The following is a 24,012-nucleotide window of genomic DNA, read 5'->3' as shown; positions in this document are numbered from 1 at the left end:
AAACAAAAAAACACCCTTCTCCAGACCAAGGTCACACAGAATGGAAAGAGTGATTTGAACCAAAAGGTACATATCATTAAGGGGTTGCTACTCTTTGATCTGGCGTCTTACTATTTTGGTGGTGGTTGGGGTGGGGGTGTGAAAAAAGAGAAGGAAGAGGACATGGCGATACCTCATTCTTTATGAGAGACTGACATTGAAGGGGCTAGAGATACAAGAGGACAGGAGAAGCAGGAAATATTACCTGAGAGAAGGAATCACAGAGCATGGCGGAGCTGGAAGCTAGGAGGGCTTCGGTGGGAAGTTGTGCGAGAGGTGATGGGGCTTGCTCTCTGGCGCCCTCTAATGGCAATCGGAACCAATGTTTTACTTTCTTAATTCAGTACTAGGAAAAGCAGCTGGGTTTTTGTTGTTGCTGTTGGTGGTTTTTCTCCGCAGGCTTAGAAACTAGATACTATTAGTGGAGTAAATTGATTGTTTTCATCCCAGAAACTTATGTATATGCCTTAAAATTATCAATGTTTTCTCCTCAAACATCCCCTCCTCTCCCCAAATTTTGTTAGACTAATAGAGGAGGAAAGGGGTAATGGCAGATTGACTTATTGAGGATGGCCCAAACCCAATTAGTAATTCGCAGAAAGGGATTCCTTTCCTACCTGAACAGCATTCTGACTCTTCTAATATGTTGGAGAGGTCTTGGGGGCTGAGGTGGGGAGGGATGATTTGGAAATTGCAGATTCTGACACAGGCTCATTAGAACACAATTTAAGGGGGCCTCTTAGGAACCTCTGTTATTGCGACATGTGGTGGTCAGGGGGCTTTCCTTCCCGCCTCCTTTTTCTTTTTTTCTTTTTCTTCTTTCTTTCGTTCTTTTTTTTTTTTTCCTTAAATTTGGTAGATAAAGGTTAATCTTGGGCTGAATGATAGAGCTATGATTGACAAGAGAAAAGGTGTTGAGGGCAGGTCGCGCTGTCTTATTTACAGCCCACTGCTTGCTGTAGAGTCTTTGTTAGGACTGGAAAGCTAATTTAGTGCTGATCAAAAGCACCACAGAGTTAAAGGACTGGTAATGACTGCTAATTTCATTTCAGCCTCATGCATCCCCAACTGCTGTAATTAAAGACACGCTATTTAAATACAGGTGAAGGTTTTTTTTTTTTTTTTAAGTTAGGGTGGGGGTGGGTGGATTACAATATTATTTAGATTTCATCTTATACATGGGTGTTATGTAGTCCAACATCAGCTTTTTTTAAGAGCCGCTTCTTGTCATTTATACCTGGCTTTGCAGAATCGGCAGTGTGAAATATGTCAATCACACAAAAGCCCCTATTTAAAGAAAAAAAAAAAAAGCAGGATGCAGAACAGTAAATGTTTAGGGGGGTATTTAAATATTTGGGTCTCTTTTATTTTTCCCCTTCAAATTAATGGAAGGGCCTTCGAAATAGCTAAAGTATTTGAAACTTAGGGCAGGGTTAACAGGCCAAAGGGATCAGTGTCAGCTTTTTAAGTACTTCTAAAAAGATCATGTGAACAGATGGAAAAATATATTTTTAATTAAATAATTTCCCCCACACTGTAGCTGCAGTGTTGGCTCAGAAACCGTGTAATTCCTCAACCGATAGGAGTTTCTTTATAAGAACATCAAAGGATAAAAAGCTCTACATTTTCGTAGTTGGTTAAAATTGATAACCCCCCCCCCACACACACACACACACACCCAAAAAAAGAATTTAGCCTTTAATCTCTTTTTATCCACGAAGACTAAAGCTCTGTACTCGACCCCGCGAGCGGCTCTCGCCTTCCGGGGCTGGAACCCGGCTCAGATGTGAAGCGGCGCTGAGCCGCCGCGCAGGTTCGTGACCAGCGCCCCCTGTTGGACACAGTAGGAGATGCACAGCGCCAGTCCTGGAAATCGCGAGAACCTTGCTCTGGGGTTAGATAAAACTCTTTATTACCCTCCAAAAAGGAGATGGGGCGAGGAAACAAGTTTTTATATCCTTGAAAGATAGTATAATTTAATTCAATAAAAAATAAAAAGGAGTTAACACAATTTCAATCCAATCAAAAATGAAGACTAACCTATTCCTCTTTCTCACATTGCAGCCACCCCCTACCCCCGTTTGGGTTTGGGACTCTTTTCAGATTATGAGATAGTAAAACAGGTGGAGAAGCTTGATATAAAACAAAGAGAACTTTCTTTTGTAGCTATGGAGAACCAAGCAAATTACTTCTCCCGTTCTGTACACATTTACAAAAATAAAACGGAAGAGGCTACTGCTTGCTGCTTTGACGTTGTCAGCAGCATCTTGAATGCCCTCGGAGGTCCTTCAAGAATTGTAACTGAGTCCCTGACTAAACGAAATAACTTGCTCGTTTTTATTTGTTTATTTTCAGAGTGTAATTAAGAGGCCAGTCTCTGCTTTGAATGTTTCCCATCCCCCAAAGCAATCTTGATCAAACTTTTCCTTTCCGGGCTAGCGGTTAAATTCCAGATATTGTTTAAGAAACAGGTGCCTGACACCTTTCTTCTTTTATCTCAGCATCTCAGCCGTAGGATTTCAGGAAAGGTGTGCCAATGGTAAAGAGTATTTTCTTTTGAAATTCAGCATTTTCCTGGACCAGGAATCCAAATTATCCTAGGGGGAAGAGGAGTACTTTTACATCTCCAAAAGTATTGTTAACATAAGAAAGAGCTTTGCCTTTTTCTTTGGTGAGCAAGTAAGGGTAAAAGTACACTTTGAATTCTTTCAGAAAGATAAACTATAAAAATGACATATCTTCTGGCAGGAAAATAATGGGAAAATACGGGTTTGTTTAGGTGTTTAAAATGAACTTGAAAACAATTCGAGTGCTAAACGAACACCTGATCTCAACAAGGTGTTTTATGATTTCGATCTTCAGGGATGTACTTAAAATTTTAACTTTTAGGTAAAAACCTTAAGATGTTTAGGACTTGCTTTTTAAAATTTTGCCTATTGGAGGAAACCAGATTAGTTTTCATAACAGAATTACTTTTTAAAATATTTAATACTGTGGCCACGAGATTTGTTTATGTTGATCTTACATTGATTCCTCCCACCTCCCCAAATCAGCGGATACGAGATTGTGTTTTCAGGGGAATTGCTGTTCAGTGCGATGAGAGAGGTCTTCTCCATCTGATTCCAGAATCGAATCTCAGCTTGTGTTTCTCAGTAAATGACTTTGGATACAGTGGCAGGAAAAGAATCAAGGTTTTGATCAGTTTTTACCCGGAATCCTATCGAAATAACGGGCAAGCGGGATTCCCTGCTACAGGCAACCCCACCCTTTGCTTTACCAAAAAACAAAAGCAAACAAACAAACAAAACCGAGTCCCCATTACAGAAATGTTAAGTCCGGGCCAGTTTGTGAACGAGCGCCAACCTCCTAAAGTACCAAACGGTGCGTGACAGCCGCGGTCCAAGGCTGCCCGTGGCGAGAGGAGGCCAAAGCCAGCAGAATCTTGGAGGCGACCCGTGAAAGGGGATATATGCCTGCTGTTCGGAAGGGAGGCAGAATTTGCAAAACCAGAGGCCGGGAGATTTCGACCTGGTACCGCCCCCCGGGGGGTCCCAACCTGTGGGGAGAAGCCAGGGGGAGGAGCCGCACTTGGCTGCAGGGGGGCAGTGTGTCCCCAACTTCCCAGGGCCCCAGGTGAGAGCGCAACCCCTAGTTTAGCAAAGAGAACTAAATAAGTGGGTGGCCTAGGCCTGGGAAAGCCACCCAGCTTTCCCAGCGCAGTGTCATTTCTGTGGTTTCAGGCTGCCTCAGCCCCTGCCGGAATCCCACGCCCCACGGCGGCCAGCAGGAAGGCAGCCCTTCCATCTTGGGGGACTGGGGAGGGGACAGCGAGTGACTGACTCCTTAGAAGCAGGCAAAACCGCACGGCTGGCAACGGGGCCGCATTTCCCTGCAGCAGCAATGCGCCTTTTAGGGGAGCAGCGGGCATTTGGGGTCTCTTGTCCCAGCGGCCAGGCCTGAACCCGCGCCTCTTGGCAGAGTGCCCTGCTTTATAAGTAGTCAATCTTGCCCGATTCTGGGGGCGATCCCGGATAATGGGCCAGTCTTGCCTGAGCCCACTAACTCTGTGCCAAGTTTTCAGTCCTCTCTCCCCTCCGTACCTCAAACCGTTCTTGCTGAACCCAAGCCTGACTATGAAAGCCAGTGTATGTGGCTCGGAGTTTGGTAACTATTCGGGGGTGGAGCAGATGACTCATTATTAAGACCAAGATTCAAGGATGAGCCTTCATTCGTTAAGTTTGCTCTTTTACTTTGTTTTAAACTTTGAAGAACCTTTAGTTCCCTTCACCCAGCCCTGAGACAGACGAAGGCACAGGCTTGAAGGAGCTGAGATATTGACAGATACTCATCTCTCTACCACTCAAGGGGCAGATAAACGCTGCCAGACTGTGGGTCCTAATCCAAGGCCCAGCTGCTACGTGGGTTGCTGAAGGGTGTTGAAACCACAAGTACAACTTGACACCGCTGAGCCCACGGTGCTTGTCAATAATCTGTGAATTAGGTGCAGAGATTGTCACTGTAGATCATAACAGTTTCTGAAGGACTCATTACAGCCTATCGTGTCAATGATCTTCAAATTAAGGAGGGGGGCTGGGGCGGGAGAGAAAAGGAATGGGGAGAGCCTACAAAAAAGGGAAGAAGGTTGGGAGGGGAGATAAAAGTCAGAGTCCTAGCTCCGAAGGAGCCTTTAAAGATTATCATCAGGCTAGTCATCTGAGAATTCCATTGGGATGGGTTTGGAAACCCAACTCCATCTGAAGCAGGGCTGGAAAAGGGGCAATAGGGAGTGAGTAGAAGTGGGCCCCTGGGAAGGCAGACTTCTCAGACATTTCTTTTGAGGCCAGAAGAGCTTTCGGGAGAGGGCTCCAGATGTCAATGGGAGGCCTTGAGCATGCCAGGCCGCCCAGGATGGGTGCACACTTTGATTTAGAGCACTTTCCAGGGCTAGCCACCGCTGCAACTCCGAGAAAAAGTGGGTAGTAGTTTTGTTTAGGGCTGATGGTGTAGGTGATTTTTTTTTTAATGATTTGCTTTCAGCTTCTTTTCATACAAACAGGTGAAAGGCTTCCTTCCTTTTCCTTTGATAGTACTCCTGTCCCTCACACATGGTAACAGATCTAATTTCTTCCCCCAACCTGCTTTTTGAGGTGCCAAACACCTCTGCCTTCTGCCCTCTCAAAAGTGTTGTCACTTTTTGAGTTTGTATTATGTCTGATTGTACTTCTGCAAAGGGGGCTTGAAGGTAACACAGAAGCAGTGCACACGATGAGATCTCCAGAAGAAAGAAGACAAATCCCATTTCAGGAGTTTGGAAGGAACCAGACGAAGGGAGAAATGTTCTCCCTTCTTGGTGGATTGCCGGTGCAGTGAGTGTGAAGCTTGGCATGCACTGGGGTTGTCATTCATGTACCATTTAATATAGTCTAGAGAAATCCCAAGGAAGCTTCAGTTTGTTTTCCCACAAAGGTTGTGGTCACAACTCAATGAAATAATCACAGTCGGAGAATTTAAAATGGTGACTGTCTTTTTCCTAACATCAGGGTAACAATCCTAGTCACTGGAAAATTGGGATTCTAAGGAATCCCTGTTCCCTTGGGATGATTAATTGTGCAAGATAGCGTGGTCAGTCAGGGAGATATGTATTTAGACTCCCAAGCAATGATTTAGAGGTGTAATAGGGCCATGGATTTGTTGGGCCACTTGCAGTTCCTGGTGCTCTGCTGGCTTGGTTTTGTTTTTGTTTTTCATTCCTGTCTTTTGATTTTTAAAATCAAAATCATAGGTTCATTTTTTGTCAATGTAATTGGAAAACACTGGTAGCAGTGTCTTTAAATTCTCAGTTTGTCTTTTTTTTTTTTTAAGAGAATTTCTATTTAAAATAATTAGATCATTTAATGGGCACACTGCATTTTCCCCTGGACAACAGCTGCAGTGCAGAGACAGGTCTTACGTTAAAACTACTTGACAATTCAGAAATGGAAATGAAATCGTGAAACGGGAATCCTTTTTTCCAGAAAATATTTGAGCTGGGATATATGTAGAAGATACATATATATGAAATACTCTAAGCAATATGATGACTGTTATATATAGCCCTGAAGACATACACAAGTGATTATATATTACTTTTGTTGCTATAATTTGAAGTAAGGGAGAAATATATTTGGTTTTCTTTATATCCTTGAATTCTTTTTAAAATGTATTTATTTCATCAGTGGGATTCAGATGAAAGAGAGTGAATAAAAAAAGGAGCTGGATTCAGAGCAGCTCTGCATTCCTTAGGTTTCAAGGGTCCTTACAGCCCTTGAGTGAAATTATTTGGTGAAATTGGGTCTGGACTGAAATAGCATTTGTTATCCCCTTGTTCATTTGTTACGTGTAATACCACTTCTGGAAATTAAAGGCAAGGTGCTGAAGGGACGGACAAGAAGAAAAAATACAATTAAGGAATTTTAAATTGCCAATCTACCATGCATCCATATGCATATTTATGTCTTAGTAAATAAAAAAGGGATAGAGATATGTGCTTGCTCTGTGTATCATCTAGAAACATGTATTATAGTTCCTGTCAATAATTTTTCACACTTCCAAAATCTGACAAGTTTGGCAATAGAAAGAAAATGGAGGAAATGTAGATGAACGAATTTCTCTCATTTTGAAAACTGCTTTATAAAAATTGCAGTATCCCCTCTAGGATCTCACGAGGGATCCTTCACAGTCTAAAGCAAGTGAAGTTTGATAACAGCACAGTTCTATTCTAATTTTTGCTCTTAGTTTCAATATCCTAACTTCTTCTGGCTTACTTATTATTTTTGGAAAATATGCGATGCTTTTGTAAGGAAAAGAAATTTTCTAATGCTTTTCTTTACCTTCATTGATCTGTGTTTGTTTCACATATCTTGAAGAATTAAGTGTGGATCATTCAGGAAGCCTTGTGGCACACTGCAATTTGAGGTGATGGAGGAACATTTTTTTGCAACTTAGAGGGAAGAAGGAAACATTTTTTAAATTGGCTTATACCAGTCTCCTGACTCTGTAATTCTCAGTTTTCTTGAGTTACAGGATAAATATCAATAAAATCTCATCTTACCAGATTGCACCAGCATTGTCCTACATGTTGGAATTTTCCTCTATTTTTGGCTTTTAAAATCACAAACTTTTCTTGGCCTGCCGTACTTCTCTTTTTAGTTTATATGCCCCTTACCACACTACTGGTATCATCTTTTTCACTGCAGTCTGTTCAGTGCTATGGTCGCTTTCAGTGGAGAAGGCTGGAAGGTTAGGATCCGGAGGAAACATAACAAAAAAAGGGAGAAAAAAGCCCTTCATTTGGCCAAATCTGGCTCCTAATATATTTAACCACTTCCAGAATTAGAAAGCCTTTCTGTACATTTTATTCTATTTTTCTCTTTTTTTTTTTTTTCCTTTCGTAATGAAATTAAAACTTTTGGAGCCCACAGTTGACATTTTTCAGAAAATTGAGTTATCAAGGCAGTAATTATTTCACGGGGAGATAAAACTCTCATAGCCCTAACTGTCAAATAGGGCCCTTTTCAGATTTTAATTACAAAATAAAATTAGTCTGCTCTTCCTCGGAATGGTTTGTGAGTGGTTAAACAGAGCTTTCCCCCCAATACTGGTGGTCGTCAAACTCTGCTAATTAGCAATGCTGAGAAATTCCAGTTAACAAGGACATTCTCCAAGACTCTGCAGGTTCCCTGCCGTTTGCCTTCATTTCCATAAGAAGATTAAGAGAGGAGGGAACACACTCAAATGCAGATGCAGAAAAGAAGCGTTTTTTAACAAGCATCATAATAGTAAGATGCTTGGCTAGTTCTCACCTAATTACTGCAAGTTAAACCTCTATTTGCCACTAAGAAGAAAAAATAAGTCTACAGTCCCCTATCTCCACAAAATTGTTAGTTGGCTTCAGATATAATACTTGAGGAGGGATGAGGGGAGTTTAGGAGAGAAATATCAGTGCAAATGATAAAACTGAGCTACACTTAATCAGTTAAGGGTTTGGGGCTGGGGCCTATAGTAAAACAAAATTAAATCAGAATATCCTAGGAGTTATGCATTTTGTTCTTAATTTCTAATCTTGCTCTAGAAGTATACACCTTTTTGCTGCCCATGAAAGGGAAATGTTATAGTTCCTTTAGATTAAGCACTTTAAATTTTCATAAATTGTGCCAATGGCAACATTTTTAAATTCTTGAGGGATGAAGCACCCTCTTCCAAGTCTTATTTTGATACCCTAGTAGTCAATGGTGTATTGTTATTAGTACTGTAGCCATCTGTTATAAACCTAAAACAGTGCTGCTTCTATCATCTATTGTGATTATTATAGTTATTATTATATTTAGGGGCCAGTGATGATGCTGGATTGAAATAGAGTGGCCGGTGATCTGATTTTTTTTTTTAATGCATATGTTCTAAAAAATCTAATGAGAAAATTGTTTCTGCTATCACCATCTTCTTTAATCTTATTTTCATAGCACATTATTATGCATAAATGCCAGCCACAGTTAGTTTATTGCCTTGATAAGTACAGCAGGCTTAATTAAAATAACGCTGTAAATAAATGCAACCAATGATAACACAATTGTAATGTATTTCCATAGCTTATTTATATGATAAAAGCAATTAACAAAAGACCTAGCCAGCCCCTTTAACCTCTTAAATGCATTATTATAGAGTTCAGGCACAAACACATGCATCTGAGAATGTATAAAAGCTTTTCTATATTATCCCAAGGAAATATTTGTGCCTCCTACTACTACCACCCCTTGAGAGAGAAGATTACAAACATTTGCTTCTGTAACTATCCATTATTAATATTTATTTTAATACACATACACCATTATCCACATCAATCCCTTGTTTGTTTGTTTGTTTGTTTGTTTGTTTTTCTTTTCCTTCAAACTTAATTATCCGTAAGCTTTTTTAAAGTTTTCAGAATAATGCTACTAAGTGCAGACCAATGCATACGCAATCATAAAGTGAATGCTTGGTCTGCCCTTCGTGGCATCTGGACAATCATAATTCATTCATATGTTGAATCTCATAATTTGTACCTATTTTTTCCCAAGGTTTAACCTCCTACTTATCTGGAGGTTATATGTACATTTCTAAGTTAAGCAAATTAAATCTGATTCTTATGATTTAGTTCCATAGCTTATATGATATGTTAACTTTTCTTTTGTTTAGATTACGTGTAATTAGTGGATCTTCCTCCCAGTCCCCTCATTTAAAAAAAAAAAAATATATATATATATATTTCCAAACACCTTTTTTTAAAGGTAAAAGCAAAACTGTAGTCTTGGAAAAGCGAATTAACCAGTAGGGGGCGCACCAGCTACATCCCTAAAACCAGACGCGCTGAAAAGCCTGGTGGCTGCGGTGTTGTCTTCCGAGCCTCTAACCTTTTCTCTTCCTAATCTCCACGTCCGTGTTTAGCTTAATATTACACCTCGAATAAACAAAAGACATTATTTTGTTCTAAAGAGTGCCATATATTTATCCGTTTCGAGAAGGCCAGTCTCACCCTTCCCGGGTTCCCAAGAACTAAAACAAACCATAACTTGCGAGAAAAAGAAGACACTGTTGGGGGAGGGGAGGTTGATTGGAAATAATAATTTATAAAGAAAAGTCTACAGGATTCTTTTCTCAACTTTTCTGACTTTCCAGTGAGCATGCCTATTTTGAGTTTGACGGGAACAGAAAAGCCCCGGAGGGCAGGGATTGGAGAAGTTGGAGTGGGGGTAGTGATGGTTATGGGAAGAAGGTTAGTAAGGAACAAAACAATGCAAAGTTTTGTAAAGATAATAAATGGAACGTGGCCGACAGATACTATTCAGAACATTTTCTTAGGGTGAGTAAGGGTATATAGACCAGGGAAGGAGGAGGGCGGAGAGAGTGTTACAGAAGAAAGAAAATAAGTAACCCTCATGGTTTAAGCCCTTTATAAAAAAGAAATGGCATCAGGTTTTTTTTTTTTTCTCCCAACTCCCCCCCCCCCCCCCCCCCGCTTTGTAGTCAAGTGCATTTTAGCCACAAAGATCCCAACAAGAGAGTGGAAGGAAACTTAGACGGGGCTTTGTTTGACTCCGTGTAGCGACAACAAGAGAAACAAAACTACCTATTTGTAACGGACGTGCTGCCATTGCTCTCCGCATTGAGCGCCTACCTATTGAAATCTTTACGTCGGGACAATGGGAGAGCGGCTAAAATTACCCTCTTGGGTCCTGGGCGGGCAGGATTCCTGAGCCCCTACCCCCCGCCGCCTCCATCGCATCCTCCTTCAGCCCCGGCCTCGCTGGGCTCCCTCCGTCCCCAGTCCTGGCGGCCTTCTTACTGCCTGCACTGCCTGCACCTGTGCCTGGAGAGCACCACACCCGCCTCCCAGGCCTGGAGTCCCCTCCAAGCGCTGTCCCAGGCCCGGCGGCCCAGGCAGAGCGGCCACCACAGTAGAAGTCACAAGGGGGAATGGCAGAGCTGGTGCTGCCCGAGTCCTGGGAACTCTGCGTGGGAGGGAGTTTGTGAGTGCGGCCCAAATGCCGCCTCCATACTCTGCGGAGGGATGCCAGGAAGTTGACACGACGCTGCTCTATAGTCTGCGCTTCTGAAGGTCCTTCTGTTGATCTCCTTCTTCCCCTAACCTCCTTTTGAAACTCGCCCAACTGAAATCCTGCTTTGGGGGAGGCTCAAGAGGAGAACGGGGAGAGAGGAGGAGAGTGGGGGCATCCCCCTTCTATCGACTGAACGGAGAAAGATGGTGGGAGATGAGGCTGGGGGTAAGGGGAGAAGCCGCAGTGTCGGGGCCAGAGCCGAGCTGGTCAGGGGACAGCAGGCATGCCGCAGCTTCCCCAGGCCCGGCCTCCCCTCAAGTGCGGAGTCGGCCAGAGTCCCAGCAGGATCTATGCTTAAAACAGAGCAAAGTGCGTGGCAGCTAGGAGGGTTTGGAGCACTGAGCTTTCCGTCTCATAACTTCTTGTCGGGACAGTGTAAGAAAGGGGCGAACTAGTGCCGGCACCTGTAGAGGAAGAGGGGCGAGGGGAAGAGCGAGGTTAGGCAGAAGCACCGAGGAGGCTGGAGCTGGGGAGGGAGTGAGGGGGGCGGCGGTGGGGGGGGGGGGGGAGCATGCGGAGGAGCGGGACAACAATGACACACCAACTCCTGCACCGCCTGTTTCCTGAAATACTAGTAGGACAGTCGTCCTGAACCACCCACTCTGCCGTGCCCCACCCCCACACCTTAGCGGCTTCTCGCGCCCCTTCCTCGTTTCAGCAGCCCGCAGCAAAAAGTAAATCAATATTAAGTTTGAAGAAGAAAAAAAATCGCAGTCTCGGTGCTGTTTACCCACTTCCTTCGAAAAGGCGTGTGGTGTGACCTGTTGCTGCGAGAGGGGATACAAAGGTTTCTCAGTGGCTGGCAGGCTGGCTGTGGGAGCCGCCTCCCCCTCCCTCCTTCCCCCTCCTCCCCTCGCCTCCCCCGCGCGGCCCGCGGCGCGGCAGGCCCCGCCCCCTTTCATGCAAAACCCGGCTGCGAGGCTGGGCTCGAGTGGAGGAGCCGCCGCGCGCTGATTGGTCGCTGGAAACCCATTTATTCCCTGACAGCCCCCGTCACATGGATGGTTGTCTATTAACTTGTTCAAAAAAGTATCAGGAGTTGTCAAGGCAGAGAAGAGAGTGTTTGCAAAAGGGGGAAAGTAGTTTGCTGCCTCTTTAAGACTAGGACTGAGAGAAAGAAGAGGAGAGAGAAAGAAAGGGAGAGAAGTTTGAGCCCCAGGCTTAAGCCTTTCCAAAAAATAATAATAACAATCATCGGCGGCGGCAGGATCGGCCAGAAGAGGAGGGAAGCGCTTTTTTTGATCCTGATTCCAGTTTGCTTCTCTCTCTCTTTTCTTCCCCCAAATTATTCTTCGCCTGATTTTTCTCGCGGAGCCCTGCGCTCCCGACACCCCCGCCCGCCTCCCCTCCTCCTCTCCCCCCGCCCGCGGGCCCCCCAAAGTCCCGGCCGGGCCGAGGGTCGGCGGCCGCCGGCGGGCCGGGCCCGCGCACAGCGCCCGCATGTACAACATGATGGAGACGGAGCTGAAGCCGCCGGGCCCGCAGCAAACTTCGGGGGGCGGCGGCGGCGGCGGCGGCGGCAACTCCACCGCGGCGGCGGCGGGCGGCAACCAGAAGAACAGCCCGGACCGCGTCAAGCGGCCCATGAACGCCTTCATGGTGTGGTCCCGCGGGCAGCGGCGCAAGATGGCCCAGGAGAACCCCAAGATGCACAACTCGGAGATCAGCAAGCGCCTGGGCGCCGAGTGGAAACTTTTGTCGGAGACGGAGAAGCGGCCGTTCATCGACGAGGCCAAGCGGCTGCGAGCGCTGCACATGAAGGAGCACCCGGATTATAAATACCGGCCCCGGCGGAAAACCAAGACGCTCATGAAGAAGGATAAGTACACACTGCCCGGCGGGCTGCTGGCTCCGGGCGGCAACAGCATGGCGAGCGGGGTCGGGGTGGGCGCCGGCCTGGGCGCGGGCGTGAACCAGCGCATGGACAGCTACGCGCACATGAACGGCTGGAGCAACGGCAGCTACAGCATGATGCAGGACCAGCTGGGCTACCCGCAGCACCCGGGCCTCAACGCGCACGGCGCCGCGCAGATGCAGCCCATGCACCGCTACGACGTGAGCGCCCTGCAGTACAACTCCATGACCAGCTCGCAGACCTACATGAACGGCTCGCCCACCTACAGCATGTCCTACTCGCAGCAGGGCACTCCTGGCATGGCGCTTGGCTCCATGGGCTCGGTGGTCAAGTCCGAGGCCAGCTCCAGCCCCCCCGTGGTTACCTCTTCCTCCCACTCCAGGGCGCCTTGCCAGGCCGGGGACCTCCGGGACATGATCAGCATGTACCTCCCCGGCGCCGAGGTGCCGGAGCCCGCCGCCCCCAGCAGACTTCACATGTCCCAGCACTACCAGAGCGGCCCGGTGCCCGGCACGGCCATTAACGGCACACTGCCCCTCTCGCACATGTGAGGGCTGGACAGTGAACTAGAGGGGGGGAGGAATTTTCAAAGAAGAACGAGGGAAATGGGAGGAGAGTAAGAAACAGCATGGAGAAAAAAAAACCCGGTACGCTCAAAAAAAAAAAAAAAAAAAAGTCATCACCCGCAGCAAATGACAGCTGCAAAAGAGAACACCAATCCCATCCACACTCACGCAAAAACCGCGATGCCGACGAGAAAACTTTTATGAGAGATCCTGGACTTCTTTTTGGGGGACTATTTTTGTACAGAGGAAACCAGGGGGGGTGGGGTGGGGAGGGCGAGGGAATGGACCTTGTATAGATCTGGAGGAAAGAAAACTACGCAAAACTTTTTAAAAGTTCTAGTGATACGGTAGGAGCTTTGCAGAAAGTTTGCAAAAGTCTTTACCAATAATATTTAGAGCTAGTCTCCAAGCGACGAAAAAAATGTTTTAATATTTGCAAGCAACTTTTGTACAGTATTTATCGAGATAAACATGGCAATCAAAATGTCCATTGTTTATAAGCTGAGAATTTGCCAATATTTTTCGAGGAGAGGCTTCTTGCTGAATTTTGATTCTGCAGCTGAAATTTAGGACAGTTGCAAACGTGGAAAGAAGAAAATTATTCAGATTTGGACATTTTAATTGTTTAAAATTGTACAAAAGGAAAACATCAGAATAAGTACTGGCAAAACCATCTCCGTGGTCTTTAAAGGGGCAAAAGTTTTAGATTGTACTAAATTTTTTTTAACTTACTGTTAAAAGCAAAAATGGCCATACAGGTTGACATCGTTGGTAATTTATAATAGCTTTTGTTTCCCAACTTTCCATTTTGTTCAGATAAAACAACAACAACATGAAATTACTGTGTTTGAAATATTTTCTTATGGTTTGTAATATTTCTGTAAATTTATTGTGATATTTTAAGGTTTTTCCCCCCTTTATTTTCCGTAGTTGTATTTTAAAGATTCGGCTCTGTATTATTTGAATCAGTCTGCCGAGAATCCATGTATATATTTGAACTAATACCATCCTGATAACAGGTACATTTTCAACTTAAGTTTTTACTCCATTATGCACAGTTTGAGATAAATAAATTTTTGAAATATGGACACTGAAATTATGTTTGAGTCTTTCATTTATTTGGATAACACTGATTATACATAACTCCTCGGGGTATATACTGTGCTCAGCCAGGAAAGCAAAATATCTATAAAACCTTGATATTCTAGTCCAGTAGCATGTGCTAATGTTAACTGCAACAAATAAATGTCTGAATGATTAACTGAATAAGTACTCTCAAAAAACTGAAATGCTTGTGTCATTTCTAAAATAGAAACTAGAGACATATATTGTAAATCCACCCCCTCCTTTTCTAAGCAGCATGAATAAGCATGATGGGGACTTATACTTAAAACTGATTTATGCCACTTGTTGCCAGAAAGAAGGAGTCAATTCTGAAAATTTTCATGTGGCTCAGCAGATGGGGTATTGAGCCAAATCAGAACCAGGTTGGCTGGTTTTGTTTTCGTTTTCTTCAATGCACAATGGCCCTTTGGAAACCTGGTTATAGGGGAAAATGATGCTTCTTGTATCGGAATAATTGCAAACTAGACATGCAAAGTGCTCATCTGCTGGGTGGGTGTTTGGATTACTTCAGCCCTGCTATTGTTTGAGAGGAAACAAGTGGTTTGCTTTCTTTGTTCCTTGACTTCATAAACTTTCTCCTCTACATTCTCCTGTTTAGGGGAGAGGGAAAGCAAAGAGCATCTTACAACCCCCCCCCCCCCGACTTATCACGGCTATTTATTATTATTATTATTATTTATTTTCTTTTTTCCTCTCTCTCCCTCCACGAATTCCATTTCTTAAATTGGCAGCGCGGGTCCAAGCCTGTAGTCCCAAATCGGATATCTCTGCAGCTGATAACAAGCAAAAGAGAAGCCAGGCAACAGCCATATTAAAGAAGAAAACAATCAACTCTGAGGTAGATATTTTACTTTGTCCGGGCTAATCACAGTTGGAGATGATTATGCTTTTGATCTGTTAACCATGTTTTACTACGGTAGTAGAGAAGTAGGGGGAGGGGAAAGGGGTGGGGAAACAAGATTGGATTTGTTGTTTTCTTTTGCCCTAGGAAAGGTAAAGAGAGACTCTAGTTGTCCACAGTGGGAGCGAAAAAGTTGGGGGGATCGCCACGGTCTTTGAATTAACGATGTTTCTACATCACAACCGACCCGCGCTTTGGCGCAGCCGGAGAATCTGTAAGACCGACTCAGAGACTTTTCTTCCTTATTTACTGCTTACCTCGCTCATCTTCCCCCACCACAAGGGACCAGGAAACAGGAGTCAGGCATACTTAAGAGCGTGGGTTTGCTACCCACATTTCAAGGGCTTGTTGTGTCAACTTGCTACAACTTTGGAGAAGTTGGAATCCGGCAGCGCCTTCCACCCTTGAGTAAAATACCGGCTGCAGCCACTAAGTTAGCTCAACCCGTTGGTGTGCACTTTCGCCTTTTCCAAGAAAGTATTCCTTTCTCGTGGTGTTGCTAATATTAGTTCTGGGCTCAGCTGGAAATATCCTCATACTTTCTGTATTTTTATTTCATATGGATTGCTTTATTTTAGGCGTGTATTGGTTTTTATTTATTTCTTTTCTTAAAATCCTCATTTTAGGGTAAAGGACAATTATTATGCCAGTTCCCAATTCTAAGCGAGGCATTTCCCCCCTAATTAATGCAGAGACTCTAAAAGAATTTCCCCCGGCCTGGCCAGCCATTGTAATGCATATACGGATTATTCACGTGGTAATGAGCACATTCGCCAGTTCTTGCTCACACATACGAATAAAAGAAACTTTGAATAAAGATCCAAATGATCTTGCTGGGGGGTGGGGAGGATATTCTCGGAATTTGAGCCAATCAACTATATGGAGTGTATATATTTGAAAAATTAGAGATATATTAGAAATATGTATTGCATTCGGAGTAATTGCACTGCACCAGGCTCCCTTAAAAAAAAAAAATTAAAGTAAATAAATAAATAAAAGAACCCACAGGATCAGACTAAAAAAAGCAACAACTTTTTGGCCAAATGCTCAGGTTCAAATATTTTGCAAGAGGGAAGAGAGCAATTTCAGGAAGTTGAACTAGTTCTGAGTGATTGTCACTTTCTGCCTAAAACAAGAGAACTCCCATTTTCCCTCCTATTCCTCCATATCCCCTAACTAACTGAAAGCCAAATTATTTTCTTCTTAAATACATTCTTTTTATAAACTGCATTTGAGGAAAGTGGTATATATTTCATCATTTATTTGATTGGATTAAATGATTCCCCAAGATGTGTAGTTTCATGACTAGATTAATAGTGAACATACAGTATTTTAATTATAATGTGATTTCCAAGAAGGGGATAAACCCATAAACTTTCCCAGAGATGGTTATCTCTCAGTGCTGAAGTTAGTTGTTGAATGTTCAGTTTCTTCCTTGGGATATTATTCTATTCACTAAAACCATTCAATTTCCAGTCAAAGGGGGTGAATTTAATGTTTTGTTAAACTTATACGTGGAATGGAAATGTGTAGAGGGATGAGATTATAGTTTGTTCCCTCTGCAATTTTTTTTCTCTCCCCGTGCTCCCTGCCCCCACTTTAAATAAAGAGCGTTAAAATATTTTGCTGAGCTGTAGTAGATTAGCAAGGTTTCTTGCCAATGCTGGGAAGCTGGTATTACAGACGGTCCCAGGGGAAAATGGCTCACATTAACCACTAAATGAATATTTGACAAGGGCTCATTCGGAGGTATTATTACTATAAACGTGTCCCTACTGGACTTTTCCAGGGTCAAAGAGCAACGCTTCAATTAATTATTTAGTCTGCTAGTAGATTTGGTTGTAATAGCTGTACTTATTTCTAGAACCGACACATTCTTAGAGTAGGAAATCTCAGGAGAATCTTCTCCATCAGCCATGCCTTGGACTGAAATACACACAGAGCCCTGGCATTCTGAAGCTGACTTTGTCATAAAACCTTTTCCTGGGCTGAGAGTTGGGGAGGATTATAGTTTCTTTTTCTATTTCATTTGCTGGTTTTGATTTAAAAGAAAGAAACAAGAACATAGTAAGTTATCTTAGATTATACATCATGTCTGGCAAGGTCTTTTAGGGCCTTGCAGTTTAGGGAGAGAGGGGAGGGAAATTATTTATAACCTTTGCCTTTTCTAAGTGGAGATGTCACAGGATTTCAGAGACTCAGGCAGGTTCTGAATTTAGAAAGGGCACACACTGCTGTTTGCCAATAAAATTCGGGTTTTAAAATGGAAGTCTCCATAGGCTGAGTACGCGGAGTTCTAGTACACTCAGTAAATTGGGGTAAGAGATAGTCCCTCCTTCCCTCCCCACCTATTGGCTTGAACACCTCCAGGTGTAGTGGGGTGAGGGGGGACCTGGTGAGTGTTCCATTTCTGCTCTGTCATAAGTTCCTCCGTGGCCCTGGGTAAAATGGTAAGGGAATGATTTTGACAGTAAGATTCCTTGACAATAATATAAGGTGAATGAATAAGAGATAAGCTGCAAGGGGTGGGGGAACGGGATGCAGTAATTACAAACCCAATTCATTCAGCTTTTCAGAACTTTTGTTGTGGGAGCTCCATTGACGGGTTTTGAGTCGCCAGTTTTCTCACATTAAAAAGAACTGATCAGCGCCTCAGGGGGACAAGAAATACCGCTTAACTGCATAGTGATTGGGTCTTCATTTAGAACCCTTACAAGAAGAAAATTAAACAGTGCCTTTGTGTGCACAGGTTTACTTTTCAACTGCTAACAGTTTATAGCTAACTGCTTTGGGATTGAAGTTTGACTGTGGTTTGGTCGTCTGCTAGTTGGCACTGCTTATTTATTTATTTATTGTAATGAAAGAGTTTTTTATATCCTCTTCCCTTTATTTCTGGTTCTTGGAGAATTTTGTAAAACAGGTCCTCATATTTTGATTCATGGAAGGAGTTTCCTTTGCCATGAGCTTTAGCAAAGACTTGAATTAACACTTCTCCAACACTTTCCACACACACACCCCCCCATTATTGCCTTAAAATAATTTGCATCTCACTCCGTTTTTTATGCTGCCTTTTCCTGCTTTCAGAGTAAAGACTGCCTTGGACAGCCACAAGTGAGATTGAGGATGAGGGTTGATTTATTTCTTTCCTTTGCTTTTTTTTTTTTTTTTTTTTTTGACTGAAGTTGGAAGATGGTTGGTGTATTTCTTTAGGGACCTCGTCTATGAGGTAGATCCCATAAAGACAGAAGAAGGGGGAGAAACACTTGAACTTTACTGTGAAAGTGTGCATAAAATTCAAAGGGACACAGCTTCTGGAGTTTTAGAGTAAGCAGCTGTGGAAGGAGCTTTCCAAAGACAGAGAAATTGCCCAAACCAGAGAATTAGTTTGGTGTCTTTCATAGTTATTTTCTATTAAAAACTTCCTGGGAAACCTGCCTCTGATATCACCCAGGGAGACTTGTAACCACTCTTCCTTCTCATAATGCTGTCCAGTTTTACAATTCTTGTTTTCAGTGGTTCTATTTTGCTTCTGTAGCTTTTAGGAAATAATGGACTTCACTTTCTTTTTTTAACCTATGAGACATCTCTCGGAGAATGGATTTCTAAGACAAGGCCAAGATTTCCCATGGCAGAGAACTCTTTCTGCATGCAGGTCTAGATGGATTTTATTTTATATTTTGGTGTAATAGTGATATTTCTGTTTCCTTGAGTGGTGTATTCAGTTTCTCTTCAAAAGCAAACAGAACGTCCTCTCATTTCAGGACGCAAAGATATTTGCTGCTTCTGGGCTTTTGGACTTGAGATGCTTGCTCTACTTTGCAAAGAAGTGTCAGGTGATTTAAAACCTTCAAGGAGTCGTTCATTTCATTACCCTCGTCTATCTGCACTCACAGAAAGAAGTGTGCGCTGTTAGTAAAGATTTCGGCGCTTTGAACTATCTTCTGCCTTCCTCTCTGGGCTTTGGTGCGGGGCGCGCCGCAGGGCCGGGAGCGCTCGGGCCTCCCACCCGCCTGCCCTGGGGAGCCCGCCGCAGCCAGCGCCGGAGCGGCTGCGCGGGCAGATGGAAGCTGAGGCGGGCCAGCGCCGACCGGGGACCTGACGTCACCGTGGCCCTAGCCGAGGCTCCCATGGGGCTCCCTGGGAAGGTGCTGCGTAGGGCTCAAGTTTTCTCCGACCGGACCCTGCCAAAACGGCCCGATTCCCTCTCTTAGCTCTGGACGGTCGCGCGTCGCCCAAGTCTGGAATGTCTCCGGAGGTGTTGTGGGCCCTCTCGCTTACTCCGGAGTTCTCTACCTCCCTCACCTCAGCGCTAGCAGGCTCCATGTTGACCCCGTGACCCCAAGGATGGTTCTAGGCCCCAAACCTCCCAAATCAGAGATTGTGTTACTTGAGTCCTGCCTTCCTCTCCCCTCTCCCCCTCAGTCCTTTACTTTTAAAAGGTTGTGTGCCCCTGATTGGTGCCAAAGCTCACCATTAGTAATCAAGCTCTTAGTACTTGCCGATGCCAGAGGCTACGAATTGAAATTGACGTGGCTGTGGGTAACCACAGGAGTGGTTTGGGCTCCCCGGAGCCCCCGAGTATTGGGCCCCTCCAGAATCAGAGTAGATAGGGATGGAGGATACATCCATGTCCTATTTGTAAAATAGGGATAATGCATCTTTACCCGGGAGAAAAGGAGTACAAGGCCACTGACACAAAATGGGATTAATTGATTGCTGTTACTTTTCTTACAGTCCAACGGAGTTAGGTAGGGAAGGCAAGAGGTTCCCATTTTAGACTCTAGAGATCAATCCAGAAATTAGGCCCTCCTCTCTGGCCTTAGCAGGTGAAATTCGCCTTCTTCAGAGGACCCTGCTTCCTTTGCCAGTTCTCTTTTTGGCTTTGGGTTGGCCTAGGAAGTTATCCTGCAAACTTGCCATCCCTGGGCATCTTCTTGAAGGGAGGGATGCCGGCATTCTGGGCAGGAGCCGCCCCCACCCGCAGAAGGCAGAAAAATAATTACTGTATTAAAAGAAGCGGTGAATTCTTCCCAAGGGTTCTTATCGCTGGCGGCCAGGCCAGAAGCGGGACTGCGCCCCCACCCCCACCTCGTGACGTCAGGGTCTGCAGGGCCTCAGGGATGAAATGATTCGTTTGAGTGTTCCAGAAAGGGCAATCCGTACACTTGCAGGGTGAGGCCAGTGGAGCCGGTCTCCATCCCCACCAGTCAGCCCCAGCTTTTGAGACTGACGCTCTTGCCCCCCAGAGTATAAGCAAACACGAATAGCCAGTCTTAGGCACGTAAACAGTCACACAGGCAACACCACCCACCACACCACCAAAGCTCACAGGCAAACCCTTGTGTTTGTGTGTGTGTGTGTGTGTGTGTGTGTGTGTGTGAGATTTGATTTGCTAACTAGAGTTTGCTGTGAGATCTGAATGAGTTGGGTTTTTGTTGCTGTTTTGTTTTATGCTTGTTTTATTTTGAGACACTGGACAAATCACACCAAAGCCTTTACAAAGTACACTGCAGCTTTATTTTATTTGGCCTTACATGAATTTCAGCAGTGGATTAATAATTGGACTTCCAAAAGTTTTCTGGTTCTGATACTGAGTCAGGTCAGGACAGCTGCTTCTGGCTCGCTATGGCCATGCCACCTCCATTTTCTCTGTCCCCCCACCGCTCCTCCTAACTATTTGTATAGCTGTTTATAACCATTTTAGAATTGAGAAAATATTGCTGAGAGAAGAATGATTTAAACTGTAGACAAGAAGAAAGACATTTGATCCCTGACTCTGTAAAATGGATAAAAATTATTTGTTGGTGGAAAGCACCTGAGCATTTCCAGAAGAAGGTACACTTCCCAAGTTTTCTTTACAAATCAATTTAATTCATTGAATGTCCTTCCAAAGGGAAGGGTCCTAGAAACTAGACCTTGTTTTGATATTGGTCCAGGATCTCACAAACTACTGATTTGCTGAGAATTAGCCGATACTTCACATGCAGTCAATTCAGTATCAACTCACATCCAGGTCGATTTGACTATCACACTTAACAGTTCAAATCTCAGTTATTGCATAACATTACGGTTTGATCAGTCTGAAATAACTAAGTGGCAAACCTGTCTTCTCCTGCTCAAAGTCTGCTTCCCTTTGTTTGTTTCCCCCTTCTTCCCACCTCCAGGGAAAGTATCTTACAATCAAGTTTTCCTTGTGAGAGTTTGTTTACCCCAACTTCTGTGAAACTAGATGAACACTCCTCAGCTTTCTAAACACTCGCTCATCAGCTTTGTGAAATGGTGCAAAAACATCTTGGAATCTAAGATGGCAAAATAAACCTGAGCATATGGGGGGAAGACTTCGTTGTTAGGAAATAGATTTAAATGTTTAGCTCACACTTCAGCCTTGATGCCTCCCTTACTACCCTCTCTCGCTTCTCTCACTGCCTGCCCCTGGCTCTTGGGTACCTCACCTCTATTAGCAAGCTGGTTCACCGGCATAAATTATGAATGCATTTCGAGCCGGCCCTTTTGATAAGATAAATCAGGGCTTTTCTCTTTTGCATGTTTCTGCTTTCATTCCTATTGAAACTTCCTGCGCTGTGCTGCAGGGTCTTTCTACAAACTTACTATCCCCACATAAACTATGGAGGTATGTTTTTAATAGGAAAAATCAGGTAACCTTTTTTTCCACGAAGCCTTACAAGTTGAGGATACAAAATATTTCATGGTTAGTTGTGTGAGCTTCCAAATTAGCTGCATATAAAGTATTTTAAGATTTTTTTTTTTTTTTTTTTTTTTTGGCTGTCACTGGCTGGCAATACTCATTTTGTGTGTGTGTGTTGGTTTGAAAAGCAGGAAGAAATGTAATGAATTGAGTGCTGTCAGAGATGTCTTCTGTTTGAACAATCTGCGATGGGCTGAATGGCAGGGACTCCCTCATCCAGTGCAGGTGCAGTAGAGCTGGGGAAGGGGGGAGGGGGGCTCCCTCTGTTCAGTCAAAAAGCACCATTCTCCACAATAGACCACACACTGACAGCCAGCGTGACATCAACTCACACTTTCATACTTTTCCCCCCATCCATAGTTCTGAGTTCACAAAGTGGCCATACAGTAGCCTTGGTTAGGTTCCTTTAATGAACATTTTGTGGCTCCTATGACCAACATTGAAATCTGCTTAGCCTGGGAGGAACAAATAGATTTTTAATCATGAGTTCCAAATCAAAATGTAAAGCTATAGGTATTTCAAGTTAGCTGGTCTCCCTACTCTCTCCCAATGCTAATGCCTACAACAGCCCCCAGATGATCTGAAAACTCGGAGTTAAAAGTTCTTCTAAGACTGACTTAGGTTCTGAGACACTGTTTTCTGATGTCCCAAGAGAGACTAACCAGGAAAAGAGAGAAGGCACGGATTTCATGTATTTATTTAAATTTAAAAGGACCTCTAGTATTTTATTATGCTGCGTGAGAGGGTTAATCCTGCAAATGAACGGACATTAATCTTGTGGAGTGGAGTCTGTCCTCTTTGAATTGGTTTTACTGGGGAGAGGGGTGGGAGATAGAGCAGGGAGTTAGGAAAGGCAGCAACTGTTTCAAAACTCTGGACAAAGATGCGACCACCCTTTGGCTGTCCCACCGCTGCAAGGGCTGGACCTTCCGAAGATTTCATTTCACATTTGTTTAAACTCAGGCCTTGGTGCCTCGAGTTTTAAGGGGAATTGTCCAAGGAGGGAACGCTACTAGGGAAACTATTCCAGTCAATCCGTTCTTCCCGCCACCCCCGCCCGGTTCCTGCTCCTCTCCGCCCCCACCCGCTTCGCCAACTCACTGTCTGGTATCCGAACATTTAGCAGAAGGAGGGAGGGGCGAGGAAAGGGCTGTGCGGCCAGAACGGATCCCCCGGCGCCGCCGCCGCGCGGGGCGAGAACCCAGCCGCCCGGCCACTGCCCGATTTCCCTCTGTGCCGGGACTGAAGCATCGCGCCGAGGAAAATTGATCCCTGTTGCTTATTTAAAAACAAAACAACAACAACAACAACAACAACAACATGTAGCCGTACATATTTTTCATCGCGGCAACAACAGCAAAAAATCAACTTTCTAGCTCTCGGAGCAAAATCTTTTTTATCATTCACCTAAACGCTGTTTAGTAGGTTGGGGTGGGAGCAGGCAGACCTCCCAGGGCGGCGGTCACAGCATTTCCCGCACTCCTACCTCGCGCGTGGAGGCAAAGAGTCCGGGGTCCGGCGGGGCGGGGCGCAGGGCAAGGGGATTTGGTGTGCAGGGCGAATAAAGGCCAAGTTCTTTAGAACCTCCACTAACACAGCAAGAGATGGGTCTTACCATCTCTGTAGAGTCCTTCGCTTGTGACCGCAAGGAGTTGTCGGGTGGCCTGCATTAAGTATGCCTACGGCGCCAACTAAAGTCTGGGCCTAGAGGAAGAGGCATCTCCCTCCCCTCGACCCCACTGCCCGCCGCTACTTGATAGCTGCCGCGTCTTCTGGCAGGTTACACACCCACAATTAATCTTTCTTATTAAAGCCTCCATTCTGTACCCAAGGGGCGACTCAAACCTATTTAGATTTCCTTGGTTGGCTGCACAAATTTAAGTGGGCAAAGAGTTATAAACCTAATAACAGAGGGCGAGAGAGAGTGATTTGAGTAGAGAAGACGCAAGATTGACTAGGGGTGTAAGGACGCTGCGGGCCTTGCCCGCCCCAGACACCTGCCTCGGGGTGCACGCCAGGCTGTGGGAAAGGCAGCGAACCCCAGCGCACCCACCGCATGCAACGTCGGCACACACACCTCCATCCCTACCCTTTTCGCTCACAGGTATACTTGCAATGAGATTGCCTCTTCCGGATTTCTTATAAACCCCTCCCAGCAAGGCAGCATTCTCGCAACATCCCAAACCAGG

The 24,012-nt window shown here is 44.6% G+C and overlaps 1 protein-coding gene and 2 long non-coding RNA genes across 14 annotated transcripts in view; 2 read left to right on the top strand and 1 right to left on the bottom strand.

Moving 5' to 3' along the window:
• The window catches only part of LOC132683421 (uncharacterized), a 55,479-nt gene extending 49,869 nt beyond the window's left edge, over nt 1-5,610 (bottom strand). Inside the window, exon 1 of the long non-coding RNA XR_009612220.3 lies at nt 245-5,610. This is a non-coding gene — a long non-coding RNA (uncharacterized LOC132683421). The remainder of the gene's footprint in view (nt 1-244) is intronic.
• LOC144617434 (uncharacterized) overlaps nt 1-24,012 on the top strand; it is a 728,263-nt gene that overhangs the window by 685,575 nt on the left and 18,676 nt on the right. For all 12 annotated transcript variants that reach the window (XR_013557981.1, XR_013557980.1, XR_013557974.2 and 9 more), the window contains one exon: nt 14,948-15,054. This is a non-coding gene — a long non-coding RNA (uncharacterized LOC144617434). The remainder of the gene's footprint in view (nt 1-14,947; nt 15,055-24,012) is intronic.
• SOX2 (SRY-box transcription factor 2) lies at nt 11,998-14,177 on the top strand. Its single transcript, XM_060639297.3, has one exon. It carries the CDS (start codon nt 12,111-12,113, stop codon nt 13,074-13,076), a length of 966 nt encoding a protein of 321 aa, XP_060495280.1. The 5' UTR covers nt 11,998-12,110; the 3' UTR covers nt 13,077-14,177.

This window comes from Panthera onca, chromosome C2 (assembly GCF_046562875.1).
Source record: "Panthera onca isolate mPanOnc1 chromosome C2, mPanOnc1 haplotype 2, whole genome shotgun sequence".
Lineage (NCBI taxonomy): Eukaryota > Metazoa > Chordata > Mammalia > Carnivora > Felidae > Panthera > Panthera onca.
The sequence above is the reverse complement of the archived record's forward strand: the minus strand, read 5'-3'. Positions and strand labels throughout refer to the sequence as shown.

Coding starts and splice junctions, on each gene's coding strand:
- SOX2 (XM_060639297.3), top strand. CDS start 12,111: ATGTACAACATGATGGAGACGGAGCTGAAGCCGCCGGGCCCGCAGCAA.